The following is a 20,946-nucleotide window of genomic DNA, read 5'->3' as shown; positions in this document are numbered from 1 at the left end:
AAAATTTCATTTCGTCATATCGAAATTCAACCACCTTCAGCTCATTTTAGAAGCTGAACCTGAAAATATGGCATATGAAAAACTTGTGCGGCTTGACCAGTTCTGCAAGAAAGTCACGGAAAAACCGCTATATTTCGAATATTTATGGTAAATGTCACGGACTACCTTCGAAAATTGCTAATGATATTCACGGTGAATATCATTTGGAATTTTTCAAAGGTAGTCCGTGACATTTACCTAAAATATTCGAAAAATAGCAGCAGTTTTTCCGTGACTTTCTTGCAGAACTGGTCTAGCCGCCCAATTTTTTTATATGCCATATTCTCAGGTTCAGCTTTTAAAATGAGCTGTAGGTGATTGAATTTAGATATGACGAAATGAATTTTTCAGCACTGCGCTCAGGTAGGCCAGGAGGAGGAATTTAGACCGACGATTGGAAAGTTCAGCGCCCACCAGCAGACGAACGAAAACGGCCTTCGACTCATTGATTTCGCCGCCTGCAAGAACATGGCCATACATAGCACCTATTTTCTGCACAGCCTCCCTTATCGTTACACCTGGAAATCACCACTGCAGACGGAATCGCAAATTGACCATGTTCTGATTGACGGACGGCACTTCTCCGACATTATCGACGTCAGGACCTATCGTGGCACCAACATCGACTCCGACCATGACTCCGACTACTACCTAGTGATGGTCAATCTGCGCCCAAAACTCTCCATCATCAACAATGTACGGTACCGGTGACCACCACGGTACAATCTAGAGCGACTAAAGCAACCGAATGTCGCCTCAGCATACGTGCAGAATCTCGAGGCCGCGTTGCCATACGAGAGCGAGCTCTATGATGCCCCTCAAAAGGACTGCTGGAGTACAGTGAAAGGAATCAACGGAATGAATGGTTCGACGAAGAGTGCAAAACGGGTTTGGAGGAGGAGAACGCAGCCCGGGCGGTAATGCTGCAGTAAGGGACCCGACAGAACGTTAAACATTATAAACAGAATCGAAAATAGCAAACCCGCCGCTTTTAAGAAAAAATGTGCCGCCTGGAAGAAGCGGAGTGTGAAAAATGGAACTGTTGTGCCATTCCCAAGAAACATGGAAGTTCTAGTAGAAGCTCAACGTATCCCGCAACGGCATCGTGCTGCGAGCCGAAATATGCAGGGATAACGACGGAGGCCTTTTGATGGGCGGACGTAGGGCGATCGAAAGGTTGAAGCAGAACTTCGATCAACACCTGAATGGCGTGGAAAACTTAGGCACGGGAGACCACGACAATGGAGGAAACGACAACACCAGTGCAGCGAAAGATGGAAGTTAAGGATGCCATTCATCAGCTCAAAACCAACAAAGCAGCTGGTAAGGATGGTATCGCAGCTGAACTCATCAAGATGGGCCCAGAAAAGTTGGCCATCTGTCTGCACCGGTTGATAGTTAGGATCTGGGAAACCGGATGAGTGAAAGAAAGGGGTAATCTGCCCAATTTACAAGAAATGCGACCATTTGGAATGTGAGAACTTCAGAGCGATCACTATTTTGAATGCTGCCTATAAAGTGCTATCCCAGATCATCTTCCGTCGTCTGTCATCTAAAACGAATGAGTTTGTAGGAAGTTATTAAGCCGGCTTCATCGACAGCCAGTCGACAACGGACCAGATCTTCACCAACACGGCAAATCCTCCAGATGCCGTGAATATCAGATCCCAATGCATTTTCTGTCCATCGATTTCAAAGCGGCATACGACAGTATCACTATGGAGAATCATGGGCGAAAACGGCTTTCCTGGGAAGCTGACAAGACTAATTGAAGCAACGATGGTCGGTGTGCAAAACTGCGTTAGGGTTTCGGGTGAACTATCCAGTTCATTTGAATCTCGCCGGGGACTATGACAAGGTCATGCCTACTCTTCAACATCACTCCGAAAGGTGTGATGTGACGAGCCGGGCACAACAGCCGGGGAACGATTTTCACAAAATTTGGTCAATTTGTGTACTTTGCGGACGACATGGACATTGTCGCCAGAACATTTGGAACGGTGGCAGAGCTGTACACCCGCCTGAAACGCGAAGCAGCAAAGGTCGGATTGGTAGTGAATGCCTCAAAAACAAAGTACATTCTGGTAGGCGGAACCGAACACGACCGGATCCGTCTGGGTAGTAATGTTACGATAGACGAGGATACCTTCGAGATGGTGGAGGAATTCGTCTACCTTGCATCCTTACTGGCGGCTGACAACAACGTGAGTCGTGAAATTCGAAGGCGCATCGTCAGCGAAAGTCGTGCCTGCTACGGGCTCGACAAGAAGCTGCGGTCTTAAAAAATTCGCCCACGCACCAAATGCACCATGGACAAAACGCTAATAAGACCGGTCCTCTACGGACACGAGACATGGACCATGTTCGAGGGGGACCTGCAAGCGCTCGAAGTTTTCGAGCGACGCGTACTAAGGACGATCTTCGGCGGCGTGCAGGAGAACGGTGTGTGGCGGAGAAGGATGAACCACGAGCTCGCTGCACTTTACGGCGAACTCAGCATACAGAAGGTGGCCATAGCCGGAAGGATACGGTGGGGGAATGTTGCAAGAATTATGGTTAAAAACCCTACAAAGCTGGTGTTTGCTACTGAAACGGTTGGCACACGAAGGCGTGGATTGACGTTGATGTTGAACAAATAAATGTATGTATGTAGCTCGCAAATTGGCGGAAACGTACATCCGACTTAGAAATAAATCCAGGCGAATCGTATAAGTCATTAATGTGTCGAAGGCCAAGTACACGATGGCACAGGGCTCCAGGGAATCACCGCGCCCACCACCCCGAATTTCTATCGACGGTGATGAAATCGTGGCGGTTGAAGAATTTGTGTACTTGGACTCACTGATGACCGCCAACAACGACACCAGCAGATAATTTCAGTGAGGAAATCGTGCTTACTTTGGACTCTGCAGAGCGCTACGATCGATAAAAGTTCACCATCACACTAAGTTAACCATCCAAAAAACACTGTCCTCTTTTGGCACGAAACGTGGACTCTACATGCAGAGGATCAATGGGCCCTTGGAGTTTTCGAACGGAAGGTGTTGCGTACTCTCTATAGCGGAGTGCAGATGGGAGCCGGGCCTTGGAGAAGGTGAATGAACCACGAGCTACATCAGCTACTGAGAGAACGAACCATGGCTGTCCACACCGCGAAAATCGGGCGGGCCACGTCATCAGGATGTCGGATAGCAACCCGATGAAAATGGTTATCAGGAGTCATCCGACCACTACAAGAAGATGTGGTGCGCAGCAAGCTGTGTGGGCCGATCAAGTGGAGGGCGATTTGCGGACTCTTAGCAGAATACGGAACTGGAGACGCACACAGTCATGGACCAAGTAGAATGGAGACGACTCCTAGGACGAAAAAACAAGCAGGTTCAGATATACGCAAGTTATCAAGAGATTCAAGGGAAAACCGGCGATCTATGGAACATCACCAGAAAAGTAATTATTTCAAGTGTATTCCAGGTTCATTAGGAATTTTTCCAGGAAATCTGCAATTCAAAAATAAGTAATAGGAGGTTCACCGGTAATTTCATTCATAGTTTCCCGGAAAAACTGTTCAAAGAATAGGATTTTTTGAGGAATGTTTGAAAAAGATCTTTAAGAAATTCCTGGAGTAACTCATAAAAAACATCTTGAAAAGTTCAAGTTTCTGAACTACTGAAGGAACTTTCTGAGGATCTTATAGAGGAATTCCTGGCGAAAATCCTGAAAATATGGGGAATTTCCGGTGCAAGAGGAACTACCAGTGATCTTCCACTAGGAATATCTAGTGAAACTCCTGGTCCTAGAAAAAATCTCGGTAAAACTTCGTAAGTAAGCAATACCCGATGGAGGTCCTTAAAAATTTCTCAGTAAACCTTCTAGAGAATATATACATTATAACAAATAATCAACATAATCTTAAACCAACTAGATCAGCTGAAACATCAGCTTTGCAGGAATGTTGTCCGACATTCTTGCTCATGACTTGTCCATCGAATCGAATCCTTCCGACTTTTACCACTTTGGATACCGGGTTTGCCGTAGAGTGCAGAGAGCTCGTGGTTTATCCTAAGTTGGCACGCATCCTTCTTCAGTACACCGCCATAGATCCTCCATGATGTCGAAGTCAACAAAGCTGGCGAAAATAGTACATATAAGTTCCATTATGTGCGCTTTGCCATATGTCCCCCTGTTAACGTGATAAGATAGGGCATGAGTCCTTCATGCTTCTATGTGCATCCTATTTAAAAAATATATGATTTAGGTTTGTTTTAGATATTATGAGAATGGTAACATAATGCAAAAGATGCGTTTCATTTCCCTACATTGAAAAAAAAAAACAGAATATAAAATTCTATTCAATTTCCCAGTAGACTCATCAACAGGTGCGCTTTTGGGTTTCCATATTTTCTATCTCAAAACCAAACTGTTGCACTGCATGCCAAAGGAAAGTGTCTCTTCCTGGATTTACAAATTTCTAACCAAAAACCTGCGCAAAATTCACCCGCAGCACGTGGTGTACCGCAGTAGAGAAAGCTATTTCCTGCCAGCAGCATGGAAAAAACTGAACCGGAACAGCATGACACTAAAAAGTATCGCAAGGCTAACGGTGGTGGATATCCTTCTGAGATGTCAACGAAGCGTGAAATGCTTAAAAATTCGTTAACCACACAGTGCTTTTTTGGCAACCCGGGTCCCATTCAGAGCCGGCTCCGACTGGGTGGTAAAACATACTATTACGTGTATCATTGTCAATTTTTTTTTTACACATTACATATTTTCTGTGTTTTACTCAACAAATAGTAGAACCCGAAATACTGTTGAGCACGCACAGTATAAAACATAGGATTTTACATTATGTACTTTCTCTTACCGTCACGGTTTTGCTTGTTAACGATTTTTTTTTTTGACAATTCACTAGAAAATATGATGTCAATGATATTTTCGGTTTTATATTTCTATCGCAATGCATTGATGAGATACTGATATAACTACTTGTGCAAAACTGTACCCCGTAAACGTATTGTCAATGATAATGATTCCGTTCAAGTTTAAAATGTAGAGTTTTACAATTTAGTCTTCTTTAAAACTTTCACTTAATTTTGAACTAATTATCAACCAACACTCCGGTGTCTCCCACGAAGGAATAACGCGGTTAGTTATTTGAGGACATGTTCCGCCTTCATCTAAGAAATATTTTGCCTTTGCCGGCTCTGCGCTCACTAGTTGATGCATGAAAAAAAAAATACAAGACATGATACGGAAAAACGGTGTCTGTCTGCGTCACCGGCCCAAAGCAGAGACGTCTACCTCTAGGCAGCAATCAGAAGCAGCAAAGGAAAATCCAGAACAGGATGAAGGAAAAATGTACAACATCACTTACCACAACTAGGTTCCACATTTTCGCTGCTTCGGCAACAGTCGTACACACCGTGCTGCAGCCCGCTAGGAGCATCAACTTCTGAGGTGCATTGTACAACAGATTGTACATAACACTAGCCCCAAGCCCGGGCTCACACTGCAAATGAAGAGAGAAAGGAAACACAAATAGGTTAGTATAAGATTTGGATCCTACGGGCTTAACCGACACTGGTAAGCATTGCTAAAGTTAAATGATCATAGGATTTCGTTTTTTTTGCAGCTATAGTTCAGAACGAGAGTAATTTCACGGACCACGAAACGCGATGGACGGTCAGATTTTTTCACTCATTCGAGTTAATTACTAGTGAACTAAAGTGTTAATTTTCCGCAGTATGGTCAGCTCTTAATCCATGCTGAAGCTATAGAATCTCACCTGTTTTTGTTTTCTCGGTACATCGCTTTCTCCGTAATTTTATAATCGAGGTAGATGGAACAGCTGCTTAGCTAAATTAAAACATACTTGTTGCGGATAATTAATTCAAGCCATATCCTAACATTCGTAGCAACACACTCACATCGACCGTTCCTTTCATTAAAGGTTATTAGTAGGTCGGCTGCTCCACAGACACGTTCTCCTCCGTTTGGGAAATTTGTGCCATTCATCAGGCGATGTCCATAAACTACGTTGACTAATTTTTGGCCATCTCAGAAGACCCCCTTCCCCTCGTAGATTGTTTTCTATACAAAATTTTCGAATTTGGGAAGGAACGTAGATTTGGCCAGACCCCCCGTCCTCCTAAGAGTCTGCGTAGTTTATGGACACGCCCTTAAAGGATAAGTAATTTCTCCAAGATAAAATTATTTGGGAAACTGTTTATACTTCTATTTCGTAATGGTTTCCAAAAAGTTCATGTCAAATAATTTAAAAAAATATTCTCATTTTAGGAAATGTTCATTTTGATTTTGAACCGAGTTAGTTTTCTAAGAGCCATGAAATTATTTAAATAAAACATCTGGGCTACAGCCTTTAGCACCGATTCAATTATGTGGACATTTCAAACAAGTTCATGCTAAATTATTTTAAAAACATTCTCAGTTCACGAAATTACTTATTGCGCTAAAGTTTATTAAGATGACTCGAGTTAGCAAAGCATTCAATTAAAACATCTTTGCTTTTGTTTATACTTCGATTATGCAGCTATTTTTGATAGGTTCATACCTAATAATTACAAAAACCTAGACCAACACAACACACTTATTTTAGAGTCCAATGATCGGCTGTTCCAATTTCGATAAAAGTTTGGATTACCGAAGCACACACATTCGGAAGCAACTCTGTACAAGCTATACGGCACCGCTTCCAAAATGTCACAGCCCAGCTAGGAGTGCCTCGGGTACATCAGAAACAATACCGTATAACTGAGACGGTACACGCTTAGGTAACTACGCACGAGTGAGCTGGTAGCGACGACATTCTATCCTCTTAGTCAGGTTGGGTGACACTGACTTGAAACGGCGGATAGGCTAATGTCGCACTGTCTCCCGTTCACAAAACCGTGGCGTGGCCTTAAAATACGTTGACTGTACTGACTGAGGCAAATAACCTGTACTCAGTTTAGGCAACTAATTGGGTAGAAGTTGCTTCAGATGAACACTCCTGATTAGCGCTGATACGACTCTGAGCTCAGTCCCCATAACCACCACGATCTTTGGCGACTACTTCATTTGCAAGGAGGGATAGCGACTCTAATGGTGGCCCAATGACAACGAAATCCATGAATAACAATGTGATCGAGAGTGGAGAGGCAAAGGGGATTGGCGTTGAATCCGTTCGCGTAAGAAGGACTGGTGAGATCGCCACTACGAGAGACTGGTGAACTCACCAGCGAGGCGACGACATGAGGTTCAATGACACGGCGCAGCACCGGCCGCAGCTGGACAAGCTAGCTGATCGGCCATACGAGCGGGCGGACTATCGTCAGCAAGGATATAAACCAGGGCCTGCTGAAGCTCCGCAAAACACTGGTCCTGGCCAAGTATAATCTCCTGGTCGAAGAACGGAGTGCAGCTGGCCCACCCAAACTGATAGCTTCCTCTGTGCCGGCAAACAAAAGAAGCAGCTCGCCGGAACCGTAGCGGAGAAGTCGAACCGCCCTATGGCTCGAGCTGCATGGCCGAAACCTTCCGAGGAGACGCGGCCAGTGCAAAAACCTGGATGAAATCACCGACGTAGAAGAGTTCGCAGCCGCATTTAAACAGCAGTGCGAGGAAGATGCACCAAGCTCATCAATCCGTCTGCGAAAGGGCCTCGCAGATCGCCACGATCAAGCTCCCCGTAGGTGAACGGGGCGACTGCAGTCGATATGATCAGGTAGGCTGGTCAGTGTGCCCGCTCAGTATATTCCTGCCGCCAGTGGGGTGTTTCAAGTGCTTTGAGCAAGGACATAAGTCGTTCGCGTGTAAAGCCCCGACAAGAGCAAGCACTACTGGAAGTGCGGAGTGGAGGACCATATCGACAGGGAGTGCAGCTCGGCATCAAAATGCCTGATTTGCACAGTGAAGAAGGGTCTAACGACGGGCAGACCTAAATGTCTCGGCACGCAAGGAGGTCGAACCAACCGATGATAATGCAGGTTACACAGCTAAACCTGAACCACTGTGAAGCCGCACAATAGTTATCGGACCCATGCCGCATCCCTCCCGATACGGGAACTGGGTATAGTGGATAAGGCCAAGCTAGCGGCGATCTGTACAACCGGTCGTTTTCCGGTCCAGAAAATAATTTTAACTTCGCACGAGGGCTTCGCAATAGCGAGTATCAATTGGGTGAACTACACGGTAAAAAATCTGCACACTGATATGAGGGGATTGGCACTTGAATTCACACTACTTATCAAATCATTTTAAAAGTAACATCCAATGCCTCTTCAATTTCAATGGAACATCGCTTCAATACGCTGATGACAATGTTTTGATTTGAAAACAAAAATTTAAAAAAATAGTTTGTCCCTGTGCGTCCCAAACCTAGATTTGATAATCGGACCTTGACCGTTATGATCTCTAGCCTTACCACTACTCTACTTTACAACTGTTAGAAAGCTGTGATTCGAAGCGAAACATTTTCTACCATTTGTCATTTATATTTAAGCTAAGTTTCCAGATCCCAAGTAGAGCACTCAAGTAAAATTCCTCCTTTTTCCGCAAGTAATTTTGACAACTGATCTATATGGGGAGAAATGTCACTTTTCCTCACGGAATAATAGCACGGACTATTTTTCCGCGCGGAAAAGTGACAGCTCCATTTGATTTGCACGGGAGGCGTTACGGGCATTTCACTTTTTTCCTTACTTGCCAGCTGCGAACTCTCTCTCTCTTCTTGGCGTAACGTCCTCATTGGGACAAAGCCTGCTTCTCAGCTTAGTGCTCTATGAGCACTTCCACAGTTATTAACTGAGAGCTTCATCTGCCAATGACCATTTTGCATGCGTATATCGTGTGGCAGGCACGGATATACTCTATGCCCAAGGAAGTCAAGGAAATTTCCTTTACGAAAAGATCCTGGACCGAGCGGGAATCGAACCCGTCACCCTCTGCATGGTCATGCTGAATACCCGTGCGTTTACCGCCTCGGCTATGTGGGCCCTGAGCTGCGAACTGCTCAAGTAATTTTGATGTGGAATCATTACTTGATCATTACTTGTCCTATCTTTTTGCACAGTACGTACGAAGTGGAAACTAGCCATTACTTTAATGTCTAAAGCAATCATTTCCAAATCAAGAACTTTTCACATCAGATCGTGTAGCTTTGTATATTAGTGCAAATTGAAGTGATTTTCAGTTGACTTCTCCGGTGGGTTTGTTTTGGTCCTTAAGTCAATAGTGACAGCATTGCGAATTCAAAGGAAAAAGCATTTCTGATCATGTTGATTGAAATGTTGAATGATTAAAGGATTTTTCCCTGGAATCGAGAGTGCAGAATTTTTACCGTGTATTGCAGTTATTGCCTAAAAGCTAGAAAAAGGATGCAAAGGTAGTGTTGCGACGGGATTTCATCCCGCCGCGGATGTTTTTCGGACGCTGGACTGAAACCGTTTTTTCCAGTGTTGCACTTGGCCATACACTCAAAACTGTAATTTATTATTTATAATTAGTTACATAAAATATCACAGAATTAATACGTACATTTTCAGTTTCGTCCTAACGTCAACAATAAGAACAGATATTGCTGACTGCACCCCAAATTGAACTGACACAATAGTGTGCACACACCTTCAAAATGTGATTACAGCGCAGGGATACGTCGGATCGAATTGAGGTCTTCGGTGCACTTATTCCTTGTAAATGGAGGAATAAGTGCACCAAAGACGTCAAGACGATCCGAGGCAAATGTGCACTTTTATCACACTTTTTAGGCGTACCAAAAAAAGTGTGATAGTCCAATTTGAGATGTAGTCTGCAATACTAATGAATACATGTCAACACAACACACAGAAAGATCGATGTACACAGAGCAAGGAGAAACTTTCACGCAGCGATCGAAAAGACAAAAGATTTCATGCAAACTTGTGTGAAATTTCACGCAAATTTGTGTAACACCGGAACAGCACATTTTTTGTGCTGATCCAGTCGTACGCAAATATGAGTGAAAAATCCTTTGTCTTTTTGCAAGTTACTCATTCGCTGTGTACTTTCGTTTTAGGGTGCATACAATTTTGACGTTTTGCACATAACTTTTATCAAAGACTTGCATGCAAGTCTTTTGGGAAACAACATAATTACAGTACCATTCGTTATAATTGGTACATGCGAACATGTCTTCCGTGTTAAGAATTTTGAGTTGCGTCAACGGTTTTTCATAGCTTATTATATAAATCATAAATGGTCAAAATTTCATTGCATTTGGTTCATTGAATCCGGAGATATAACAGCTCAAAGTTGGCTATCGGGTAATTTTACCTTTTCCAAGAATCTTTATAACTTCGTAGAGAATGGCCCGATCTTTCCCAAATTTAAACCACTGATACACAACTAGTTGATGAACTTACAATAGAAATTTGAGAATATTCGATGCACTTTTCGAAAAGTTACAGCTAGTTGAACATTTTTTGAAAAGTGAAAATTTTGCCTGTCCCGATCATTTTGTCTATCCCCTGTACATATGTATGTATGTGCTTTTTGGATTTACTTCGCCATGCAAAATTAAATGCGTTTACTCTTGTTGATCACATGTGTGCACATACGCAAAGAGGAGCGGATAGTTCATAAATATGAACGTGTAGAACATTAACAAGATTGCGCCAGTTTTACAGCGATTATTTTCCAAAGGTTTTTGGTAAAACGTCATCTAAATGCTTCTTCTATGCTTTGATTTTTGATAAATTGAATTCAATTTCATAAATTCCGTAGGTTTTTCAGGGTTTTTTTTTTCAATTCTCAAATTACTAGCAACTACTCGAAATAAATTTGCTTCTTAATGTCTGCTACCTGGCATAATTATGATCACTCAACAATGAAAAATGATAATGTTCCCTATGTACCCTATTTGTCAGTTGGCATCACCAACCAAAATATTTAAATTTGATTTTAAAGTGTTCCCCATATTCCGATCAGTTCCAAATCAAGGAGACCTCAATCAGATGTAATGTAGAGATACGACCAAAACGTCGATTTATTGCTGTGGCATTGATTTCACCAGAAGGCCCAAATAATGGATGCGAGAACAATTTCTCCTGATGAATGCTCCTGGTTGATGAGCATGCACGGTGACGCAAGTACATACTAGCATGTGAATGGAAAACATTGTGCACCATGGTAGATTCCTTTAGGACTCGGTTCGAGGTTCGAGTGCTGAATACACGAATGCAAAAACATCGACCAGTCGCACATTTTCCCATTGCTGGCTTACAACAACGGTCGTTGGTTACAATTTATGTGTACACATCACGACGTTGACTATCGCCAGGAACGATACACACAAAAAATAGTCTCCGTTGAATGCCATTCCGTAACGTGCATACGACCATCCAAGAATGCACAATGGATGACGATGCTCTATGCTGGCCCCAGATTCTCTATAGCTATGACAATTTTCAGCCGTTCTTCGAATTTGCTCTGCGAAGTCTGATAGATTTAATTTGGCATGCTTGAATGAGTTTTCCGTTGTTTCTAGGCCTTTTCGCTGACTAATCCCACGATAATCCTTAGGGTCTTTCACGTTTCGATTCATCGTACACCGGTAAAATTGAACTCTATCTATGTGTCTGAGCAAAAATGTTCGAGGACCGATACTTGAAACCGACGCTATAGGCTACCAAAACATAAGCGGATATACTTCGTTTCGTCTTTCACTGTAGCTTGGGTTGTCTTATGAACTTGTTGATCGTAGTAAGATTTCCACAGTTATTGATTGAACAGGTTTTATTGAATGTTACTTCAATTTGTATCAAGTGATATACACTCAATACAATTTTTAACAATTTATGATTACTGTCCAAAATAACTCCAAAACATAGTTATTGTCGAGAGCACAGCGTGCAGTAACGGTCAAAATGTATTCCGAAGAATATTCCCAGAACGATTAAGCGGAGGTTGATCTTCCTTCACTAATTCAGTAGTATCGTATTCAGGAAAACACTGTCACACACACTAATTTATTGTCTTCTGCTTAATTTATTACACTTATACTTAGTTCATTTACTTATTACTAAAATTCTATTGAGTTCACACTATTCAAAGATTTTACAAAACTGTAGATATAAGGATGGCGCAGAGATCCACTTCGTGTAATGGCGCCAAGATGGTGCTTCGGTGCAGAAAAGAGAGCGATGCTCGTTACTTGTTCTCCTTTTATATCATGGTGCCCCGGAAGGTGGTGGTACGCCATGATAACCTTTTCGTTGCTTTTGAGCTTTTATCGTTCTACACGAACGAGAGTAACGTCTAATGTACTTAAACGGCTGACAGACAGATGGCGCTTAATTTCCATTTTCGTGATGTGCAGGGCATATACGAACATACTGGCCCCTCAGAAACGACGTTTCTGTCAAGCTCCTATATCGTTGACAGCTAGCTGATGACGGATGACTTGCAAATGCATTACTCCTCGACGATTTGTTTTGGATGGTGCCGAAGTTGGAAGCTGTAAAATTAAGACCCGGTAGCGGGTTTTTTGGAACATAATATAGTTGGACAGGTGCTTACCGTGTCCTTCTTGATAGAAGGCCTTGATTTGTCTAATTCTAGGTGCTTCCCACGGACTGGAGATGAATTTTAGGCGGTCATTTGTGTTGTCCAAGTCGAGCGTTGGTTTGACGATGATCGGGCAGTACAGAGAAGCAAACGAAGATGGCGGATTCTCGGAAAATCGTGCAAGTGGTTGATTCGGTGCAGCTTTTGGGTGCAATACAACTGAGTATGCTGATGGTGATACTGTTTCGTTCGGGTGATAATCCTCTGAAGAAGGGACTATTGAATCAGCGATTGACTGAAGTGGTGATGAATGGGTTGGCTTGTGACGAATGGAAGTGATAGTCCTGGCCCCTATGACAGAATCCCATTGACGAAACAGATTGTTGGACCTACCAGCTGCCTGGTGATACCACTTGTGATGATTGTGAAGCGAGACCTTGGGCGATTTGATTCCAATTGGAACGATGATTTCGTGTAACCGATTTTGGGTGATCGGAGAAGTGGTTGGATTCGGAATGCTGCGATGACTTGTGGAAGAAAATTTGGGAAATGCGATGACAACACTGACTACCGTAGGCGAATATGTAGCGATGAAAATGCGGATGACGACTGATGCTAGATTTGTGTTGTGAATCCATTGATCGAAATCGATGACCGTTTTTGCAGACCACAATGTTGTTTTATCCCGAGAAGAGTGGTTTGGCGAACGATGTTGGGAAGACCGACATTCCGCTTGGGGTTTGTTGCATGCTAGAGATTGATTCGTTGTCTGTTGTGATTTAGCTTGTTGAATGGTGAGCTCGTTGATCAATGGTTCGACGACTGCGGTGTTCTTTGTTGAAACTTCGTTGATGTTGGGAGTCAGATGAAGAAGCGGTGCGATGGGCTGATGAACCTTTGGACGAGCGTTGTATTTTCGTAGTTGTGCTTCGGGAGTGGGTGTTTTGGCTTGGTTTGGTGTGACGATGGCAAAGTTTGCAACGATTGGTGTCGATTGACGAGATGTAGATTTACCAGATACCACCCAGCCAAATACGGAGTTCACTAGTACTGGCTGGTTTTCGCCAAGAGAAATTCTTCCAGGAACACCGAACAACTCTAAGAAGATTTCGGCTCCTATAATGACGTCTACTGGGTTGGTGTCAGCAAAAGTAGGATCTGCTAGATGAATGCCGGGTGGCATGTCCCAGTTCGAAGTGTCGACGGACGTCGCTGGTAGGTCGATGGTCACGCTTGGCAGAACGAGGAACTCGACGTTGGTGGAGTACTCGCCAACTCGAGAACGAATGCGAGTGAGGAATTTTTGCCTCGCGTGGGTGGATGATTGACCGATGCCGGTGATGGGGAGGTGAACCTTTTTTCTTTGGGCCTTGATACGCTGGGAAAGACGTTCTGTAATGAAGCAGCATTCGCTCCCTGAGTCGAGGAGCGCACGGGCCGTGTGCTTCACGCCGTCGTCGTCGATGATGTTGATAACCGCAGTAGCGAGAAGGATGGTCTTCTGTGGGTCGCCGGCAGATGCGCAACTCACAGTTTCGGTGATCGTGGCAGAAGCAGAGGTAGATGGTTGATTGCTCTCTGGGGACGATGCCGTCGGCTTTGATTGTTGGGATTCGTTGGGCTGCGATTTCGTTGCGAAGGAGGTAGAATCGGTCGTGCAGAGTTGGGTGTGGTGTTTATCACGACATTTTCGGCAGGTAGATGATGATGCGCAATCTTTCGAATGGTGTCCATGTCGCAAGCAGTTACGGCAAAGTTGATGTCGGTGAATTTCGTCCTCCTTTTGATCAACGGACAGTTTCGAGAAGGCTTCGCAGAGGTAAAGTGGGTGGTGGCCAGAACAGATGATGCACTTTCGAAGATGTGCTGTTGCTTGGTTCGCTCCGTGACTTGGAATTGGCCGCTGTGCAGGTTTTTTCGGTAAGGTGTTCGGCTGAGGGTCGATTACCTTGGTTGGTTGAATCGACTGAAGAACCGTGACTCGTCGTTGCAAGAAGGCTGTCAGGTCCTTGAACGAAACGGCGTTTTGGGAAGCGGCATGATCTTCCCAATCTCTTCGGGTCGTTGGATCGAGGCGCGTGCTGAGGATGCGTATCAGGAGGATGTCCCAATGCTCCGTCTGTTCTCCTAGCTGTTTGAGGATTCGAACGTTCGCTTCAAATTTCTCCACCAAGTTGTGGAGTTCGGTGGCCGATTCACGCTTGAGGGGGGCGAATTCAAACAGAGCGTCCACATAAGTTTGCTTCAGCCGATCGGTGTTCTGGAAATGGTCCAGCAGCAGATTCCACGCCACCGGGTAGTTGATGGCACTTATCGGGATGGACTGAACTAACTGAAGTGCCTCGTCTGCCAACGATGATCGTAGGTAGTAGAACTTTTGGATGTTGGACAGAGCGGGGGACGAGTGCACCAACGATACGAACAAGTCGTGGAAATTCAGCCAGGTTTCCAGCTTGCCATCGAACACCGGTAGTTTGACGTCCGGTAGTCGTACCTGAGATGCAGACGGGAAAGCTTGCGGTGGCTCATGATTGGTTGGAGAGAGGGTTTCGTTGAGCGGTGACTTGTTGTGGGCCAGAAGAAAGCCTTTGATGCGGTAGTAGGCGGTCTCCAGTTTGCACCGCTCTTCGAGGAGGGTTTCCAGAGTAGCCTCGTCTAGGGTCTCGAGCTCGTTCTGGACTTCGTTGTAGTTTGACCACAGCTTCGATAGATGTTCAAGCCGCACGGGTACTTCGTCGGCCTGGGTTTCGTCATCGTATCCATCAACGAATTTCCTGATGAGGTTGAGCGATGTGATAATGCTCCTTTGCCGCACCTTGAGGGATTTGATTTTGCGGTCGTTGGACATGATGACGTCACAAAGTGGATCTGCAAAGCATAGACCAGCGTAGCCCACACAAAACGGAAAATAGATATGTTGGAATTGTAATTACCTCCTTGAGGCAATAGATTTGCCTTGTATTGGTTCAGAAACAGGAACTCAGCGTCCGGAAACTGGAAGATCGGGTCGGAATCGGTTCCGGAAGGAGTGCTTCTTCGACGGAACGGTTGATTCGCAAGATGGCGGTTTCACGGTGATGGAACTTTCTGGAATTCCCCAGCAGCTTCACTATGGCAGTTACTCACGGGCGCAGGACTGTCGGAGTTGCGGAGTTTCGACGCTATCCGGCTCGAAGGACCATATGTCGAGAGCACAGCGTGCAGTAACGGTCAAAATGTATTCCGAAGAATATTCCCAGAACGATTAAGCGGAGGTTGATCTTCCTTCACTAATTCAGTAGTATCGTATTCAGGAAAACACTGTCACACACACTAATTTATTGTCTTCTGCTTAATTTATTACACTTATACTTAGTTCATTTACTTATTACTAAAATTCTATTGAGTTCACACTATTCAAAGATTTTACAAAACTGTAGATATAAGGATGGCGCAGAGATCCACTTCGTGTAATGGCGCCAAGATGGTGCTTCGGTGCAGAAAAGAGAGCGATGCTCGTTACTTGTTCTCCTTTTATATCATGGTGCCCCGGAAGGTGGTGGTACGCCATGATAACCTTTTCGTTGCTTTTGAGCTTTTATCGTTCTACACGAACGAGAGTAACGTCTAATGTACTTAAACGGCTGACAGACAGATGGCGCTTAATTTCCATTTTCGTGATGTGCAGGGCATATACGAACATACTGGCCCCTCAGAAACGACGTTTCTGTCAAGCTCCTATATCGTTGACAGCTAGCTGATGACGGATGACTTGCAAATGCATTACTCCTCGACGATTTGTTTTGGATGGTGCCGAAGTTGGAAGCTGTAAAATTAAGACCCGGTAGCGGGTTTTTTGGAACATAATATAGTTGGACAGGTGCTTACCGTGTCCTTCTTGATAGAAGGCCTTGATTTGTCTAATTCTAGGTGCTTCCCACGGACTGGAGATGAATTTTAGGCGGTCATTTGTGTTGTCCAAGTCGAGCGTTGGTTTGACGATGATCGGGCAGTACAGAGAAGCAAACGAAGATGGCGGATTCTCGGAAAATCGTGCAAGTGGTTGATTCGGTGCAGCTTTTGGGTGCAATACAACTGAGTATGCTGATGGTGATACTGTTTCGTTCGGGTGATAATCCTCTGAAGAAGGGACTATTGAATCAGCGATTGACTGAAGTGGTGATGAATGGGTTGGCTTGTGACGAATGGAAGTGATAGTCCTGGCCCCTATGACAGAATCCCATTGACGAAACAGATTGTTGGACCTACCAGCTGCCTGGTGATACCACTTGTGATGATTGTGAAGCGAGACCTTGGGCGATTTGATTCCAATTGGAACGATGATTTCGTGTAACCGATTTTGGGTGATCGGAGAAGTGGTTGGATTCGGAATGCTGCGATGACTTGTGGAAGAAAATTTGGGAAATGCGATGACAACACTGACTACCGTAGGCGAATATGTAGCGATGAAAATGCGGATGACGACTGATGCTAGATTTGTGTTGTGAATCCATTGATCGAAATCGATGACCGTTTTTGCAGACCACAATGTTGTTTTATCCCGAGAAGAGTGGTTTGGCGAACGATGTTGGGAAGACCGACATTCCGCTTGGGGTTTGTTGCATGCTAGAGATTGATTCGTTGTCTGTTGTGATTTAGCTTGTTGAATGGTGAGCTCGTTGATCAATGGTTCGACGACTGCGGTGTTCTTTGTTGAAACTTCGTTGATGTTGGGAGTCAGATGAAGAAGCGGTGCGATGGGCTGATGAACCTTTGGACGAGCGTTGTATTTTCGTAGTTGTGCTTCGGGAGTGGGTGTTTTGGCTTGGTTTGGTGTGACGATGGCAAAGTTTGCAACGATTGGTGTCGATTGACGAGATGTAGATTTACCAGATACCACCCAGCCAAATACGGAGTTCACTAGTACTGGCTGGTTTTCGCCAAGAGAAATTCTTCCAGGAACACCGAACAACTCTAAGAAGATTTCGGCTCCTATAATGACGTCTACTGGGTTGGTGTCAGCAAAAGTAGGATCTGCTAGATGAATGCCGGGTGGCATGTCCCAGTTCGAAGTGTCGACGGACGTCGCTGGTAGGTCGATGGTCACGCTTGGCAGAACGAGGAACTCGACGTTGGTGGAGTACTCGCCAACTCGAGAACGAATGCGAGTGAGGAATTTTTGCCTCGCGTGGGTGGATGATTGACCGATGCCGGTGATGGGGAGGTGAACCTTTTTTCTTTGGGCCTTGATACGCTGGGAAAGACGTTCTGTAATGAAGCAGCATTCGCTCCCTGAGTCGAGGAGCGCACGGGCCGTGTGCTTCACGCCGTCGTCGTCGATGATGTTGATAACCGCAGTAGCGAGAAGGATGGTCTTCTGTGGGTCGCCGGCAGATGCGCAACTCACAGTTTCGGTGATCGTGGCAGAAGCAGAGGTAGATGGTTGATTGCTCTCTGGGGACGATGCCGTCGGCTTTGATTGTTGGGATTCGTTGGGCTGCGATTTCGTTGCGAAGGAGGTAGAATCGGTCGTGCAGAGTTGGGTGTGGTGTTTATCACGACATTTTCGGCAGGTAGATGATGATGCGCAATCTTTCGAATGGTGTCCATGTCGCAAGCAGTTACGGCAAAGTTGATGTCGGTGAATTTCGTCCTCCTTTTGATCAACGGACAGTTTCGAGAAGGCTTCGCAGAGGTAAAGTGGGTGGTGGCCAGAACAGATGATGCACTTTCGAAGATGTGCTGTTGCTTGGTTCGCTCCGTGACTTGGAATTGGCCGCTGTGCAGGTTTTTTCGGTAAGGTGTTCGGCTGAGGGTCGATTACCTTGGTTGGTTGAATCGACTGAAGAACCGTGACTCGTCGTTGCAAGAAGGCTGTCAGGTCCTTGAACGAAACGGCGTTTTGGGAAGCGGCATGATCTTCCCAATCTCTTCGGGTCGTTGGATCGAGGCGCGTGCTGAGGATGCGTATCAGGAGGATGTCCCAATGCTCCGTCTGTTCTCCTAGCTGTTTGAGGATTCGAACGTTCGCTTCAAATTTCTCCACCAAGTTGTGGAGTTCGGTGGCCGATTCACGCTTGAGGGGGGCGAATTCAAACAGAGCGTCCACATAAGTTTGCTTCAGCCGATCGGTGTTCTGGAAATGGTCCAGCAGCAGATTCCACGCCACCGGGTAGTTGATGGCACTTATCGGGATGGACTGAACTAACTGAAGTGCCTCGTCTGCCAACGATGATCGTAGGTAGTAGAACTTTTGGATGTTGGACAGAGCGGGGGACGAGTGCACCAACGATACGAACAAGTCGTGGAAATTCAGCCAGGTTTCCAGCTTGCCATCGAACACCGGTAGTTTGACGTCCGGTAGTCGTACCTGAGATGCAGACGGGAAAGCTTGCGGTGGCTCATGATTGGTTGGAGAGAGGGTTTCGTTGAGCGGTGACTTGTTGTGGGCCAGAAGAAAGCCTTTGATGCGGTAGTAGGCGGTCTCCAGTTTGCACCGCTCTTCGAGGAGGGTTTCCAGAGTAGCCTCGTCTAGGGTCTCGAGCTCGTTCTGGACTTCGTTGTAGTTTGACCACAGCTTCGATAGATGTTCAAGCCGCACGGGTACTTCGTCGGCCTGGGTTTCGTCATCGTATCCATCAACGAATTTCCTGATGAGGTTGAGCGATGTGATAATGCTCCTTTGCCGCACCTTGAGGGATTTGATTTTGCGGTCGTTGGACATGATGACGTCACAAAGTGGATCTGCAAAGCATAGACCAGCGTAGCCCACACAAAACGGAAAATAGATATGTTGGAATTGTAATTACCTCCTTGAGGCAATAGATTTGCCTTGTATTGGTTCAGAAACAGGAACTCAGCGTCCGGAAACTGGAAGATCGGGTCGGAATCGGTTCCGGAAGGAGTGCTTCTTCGACGGAACGGTTGATTCGCAAGATGGCGGTTTCACGGTGATGGAACTTTCTGGAATTCCCCAGCAGCTTCACTATGGCAGTTACTCACGGGCGCAGGACTGTCGGAGTTGCGGAGTTTCGACGCTATCCGGCTCGAAGGACCATATGTCGAGAGCACAGCGTGCAGTAACGGTCAAAATGTATTCCGAAGAATATTCCCAGAACGATTAAGCGGAGGTTGATCTTCCTTCACTAATTCAGTAGTATCGTATTCAGGAAAACACTGTCACACACACTAATTTATTGTCTTCTGCTTAATTTATTACACTTATACTTAGTTCATTTACTTATTACTAAAATTCTATTGAGTTCACACTATTCAAAGATTTTACAAAACTGTAGATATAAGGATGGCGCAGAGATCCACTTCGTGTAATGGCGCCAAGATGGTGCTTCGGTGCAGAAAAGAGAGCGATGCTCGTTACTTGTTCTCCTTTTATATCATGGTGCCCCGGAAGGTGGTGGTACGCCATGATAACCTTTTCGTTGCTTTTGAGCTTTTATCGTTCTACACGAACGAGAGTAACGTCTAATGTACTTTAACGGCTGACAGACAGATGGCGCTTAATTTCCATTTTTGTGATGTGCAGGGCATATACGAACAGTTATTATCTTAAATGGATATTTCAATCCCATGAAAACGTCAAGATTTTGTGTCCACAGTTCTTTTTATACGGTGTGATTCAACGTAATTTGGATTTTTACGTTCTTTTCGAGAAAATGTAGATGGCAAACTTGTAATTTTTATGTTGTTGCGAGGAAACTCTTGATTGTGGGAAGTGATATTGGAAGTTGTTTCAGTATACATAGTTCTATATGATTGAAATGTGTAAAAGGTACCCTTCACACCAGATTACGTTAGGGGCTGACAACACCCTCTCATATTTTGAGGAAACTTTTTATACATGTAGCAAAAAAAACATTTTTTATACTTTTTAAGAAATTGATCTGGGCTGTCTTGTAGAAATGGTTAAGCATGCCTTTCTCCGATTTTTTTGATTACTCGATTGCTGCTCAGCAAATGACTCAGCGGTTAACTGCCGTAAATCTTGGCTGGATTTTTGATAGATATCTTGCTTTACTAATTCTAGTCAAAACTCTAGAAGGACATTTTGTTAGATCTTTGCTTCATATAAGAGTAATAGGCTAAACTACATTTTCCTACGATAACACAAGTTTACAAAATAAAACGAAAGTCGTGAACTTCTGTCAACGACCAAAATTTTTGAAGTACAATTTAGCACTGATTTCGAAACCGTGCTTCAAAAAATTTTAAGTAGAACAGTTTTTGAGTTTTAGCTTAATATTGAGTTTTACAACTTTGTAAAATATGAAATTTACTAAAACTCAAATATCTTGCGTTTTGTTCAACCAATGTAAAATCTTATTCCATAAATTAAAAGCTGAATACAATGCCATTCGATCATCTGAATGC

The 20,946-nt window shown here is 44.6% G+C and overlaps 1 protein-coding gene across 1 annotated transcript in view; it reads right to left on the bottom strand.

Moving 5' to 3' along the window:
• The window catches only part of LOC115266332 (gamma-aminobutyric acid type B receptor subunit 1), a 458,609-nt gene that overhangs the window by 183,986 nt on the left and 253,677 nt on the right, over window positions 1-20,946 (bottom strand). The window contains exon 4 of the mRNA XM_062851638.1: window positions 5,414-5,548. Within this exon, the coding sequence (XP_062707622.1) occupies window positions 5,414-5,548 (135 nt within the window). The remainder of the gene's footprint in view (window positions 1-5,413; window positions 5,549-20,946) is intronic.

Source organism: Aedes albopictus, chromosome 2, assembly GCF_035046485.1.
Source record: "Aedes albopictus strain Foshan chromosome 2, AalbF5, whole genome shotgun sequence".
NCBI lineage: Eukaryota > Metazoa > Arthropoda > Insecta > Diptera > Culicidae > Aedes > Aedes albopictus.
This window is presented reverse-complemented; position numbering and strand designations above follow the sequence as displayed.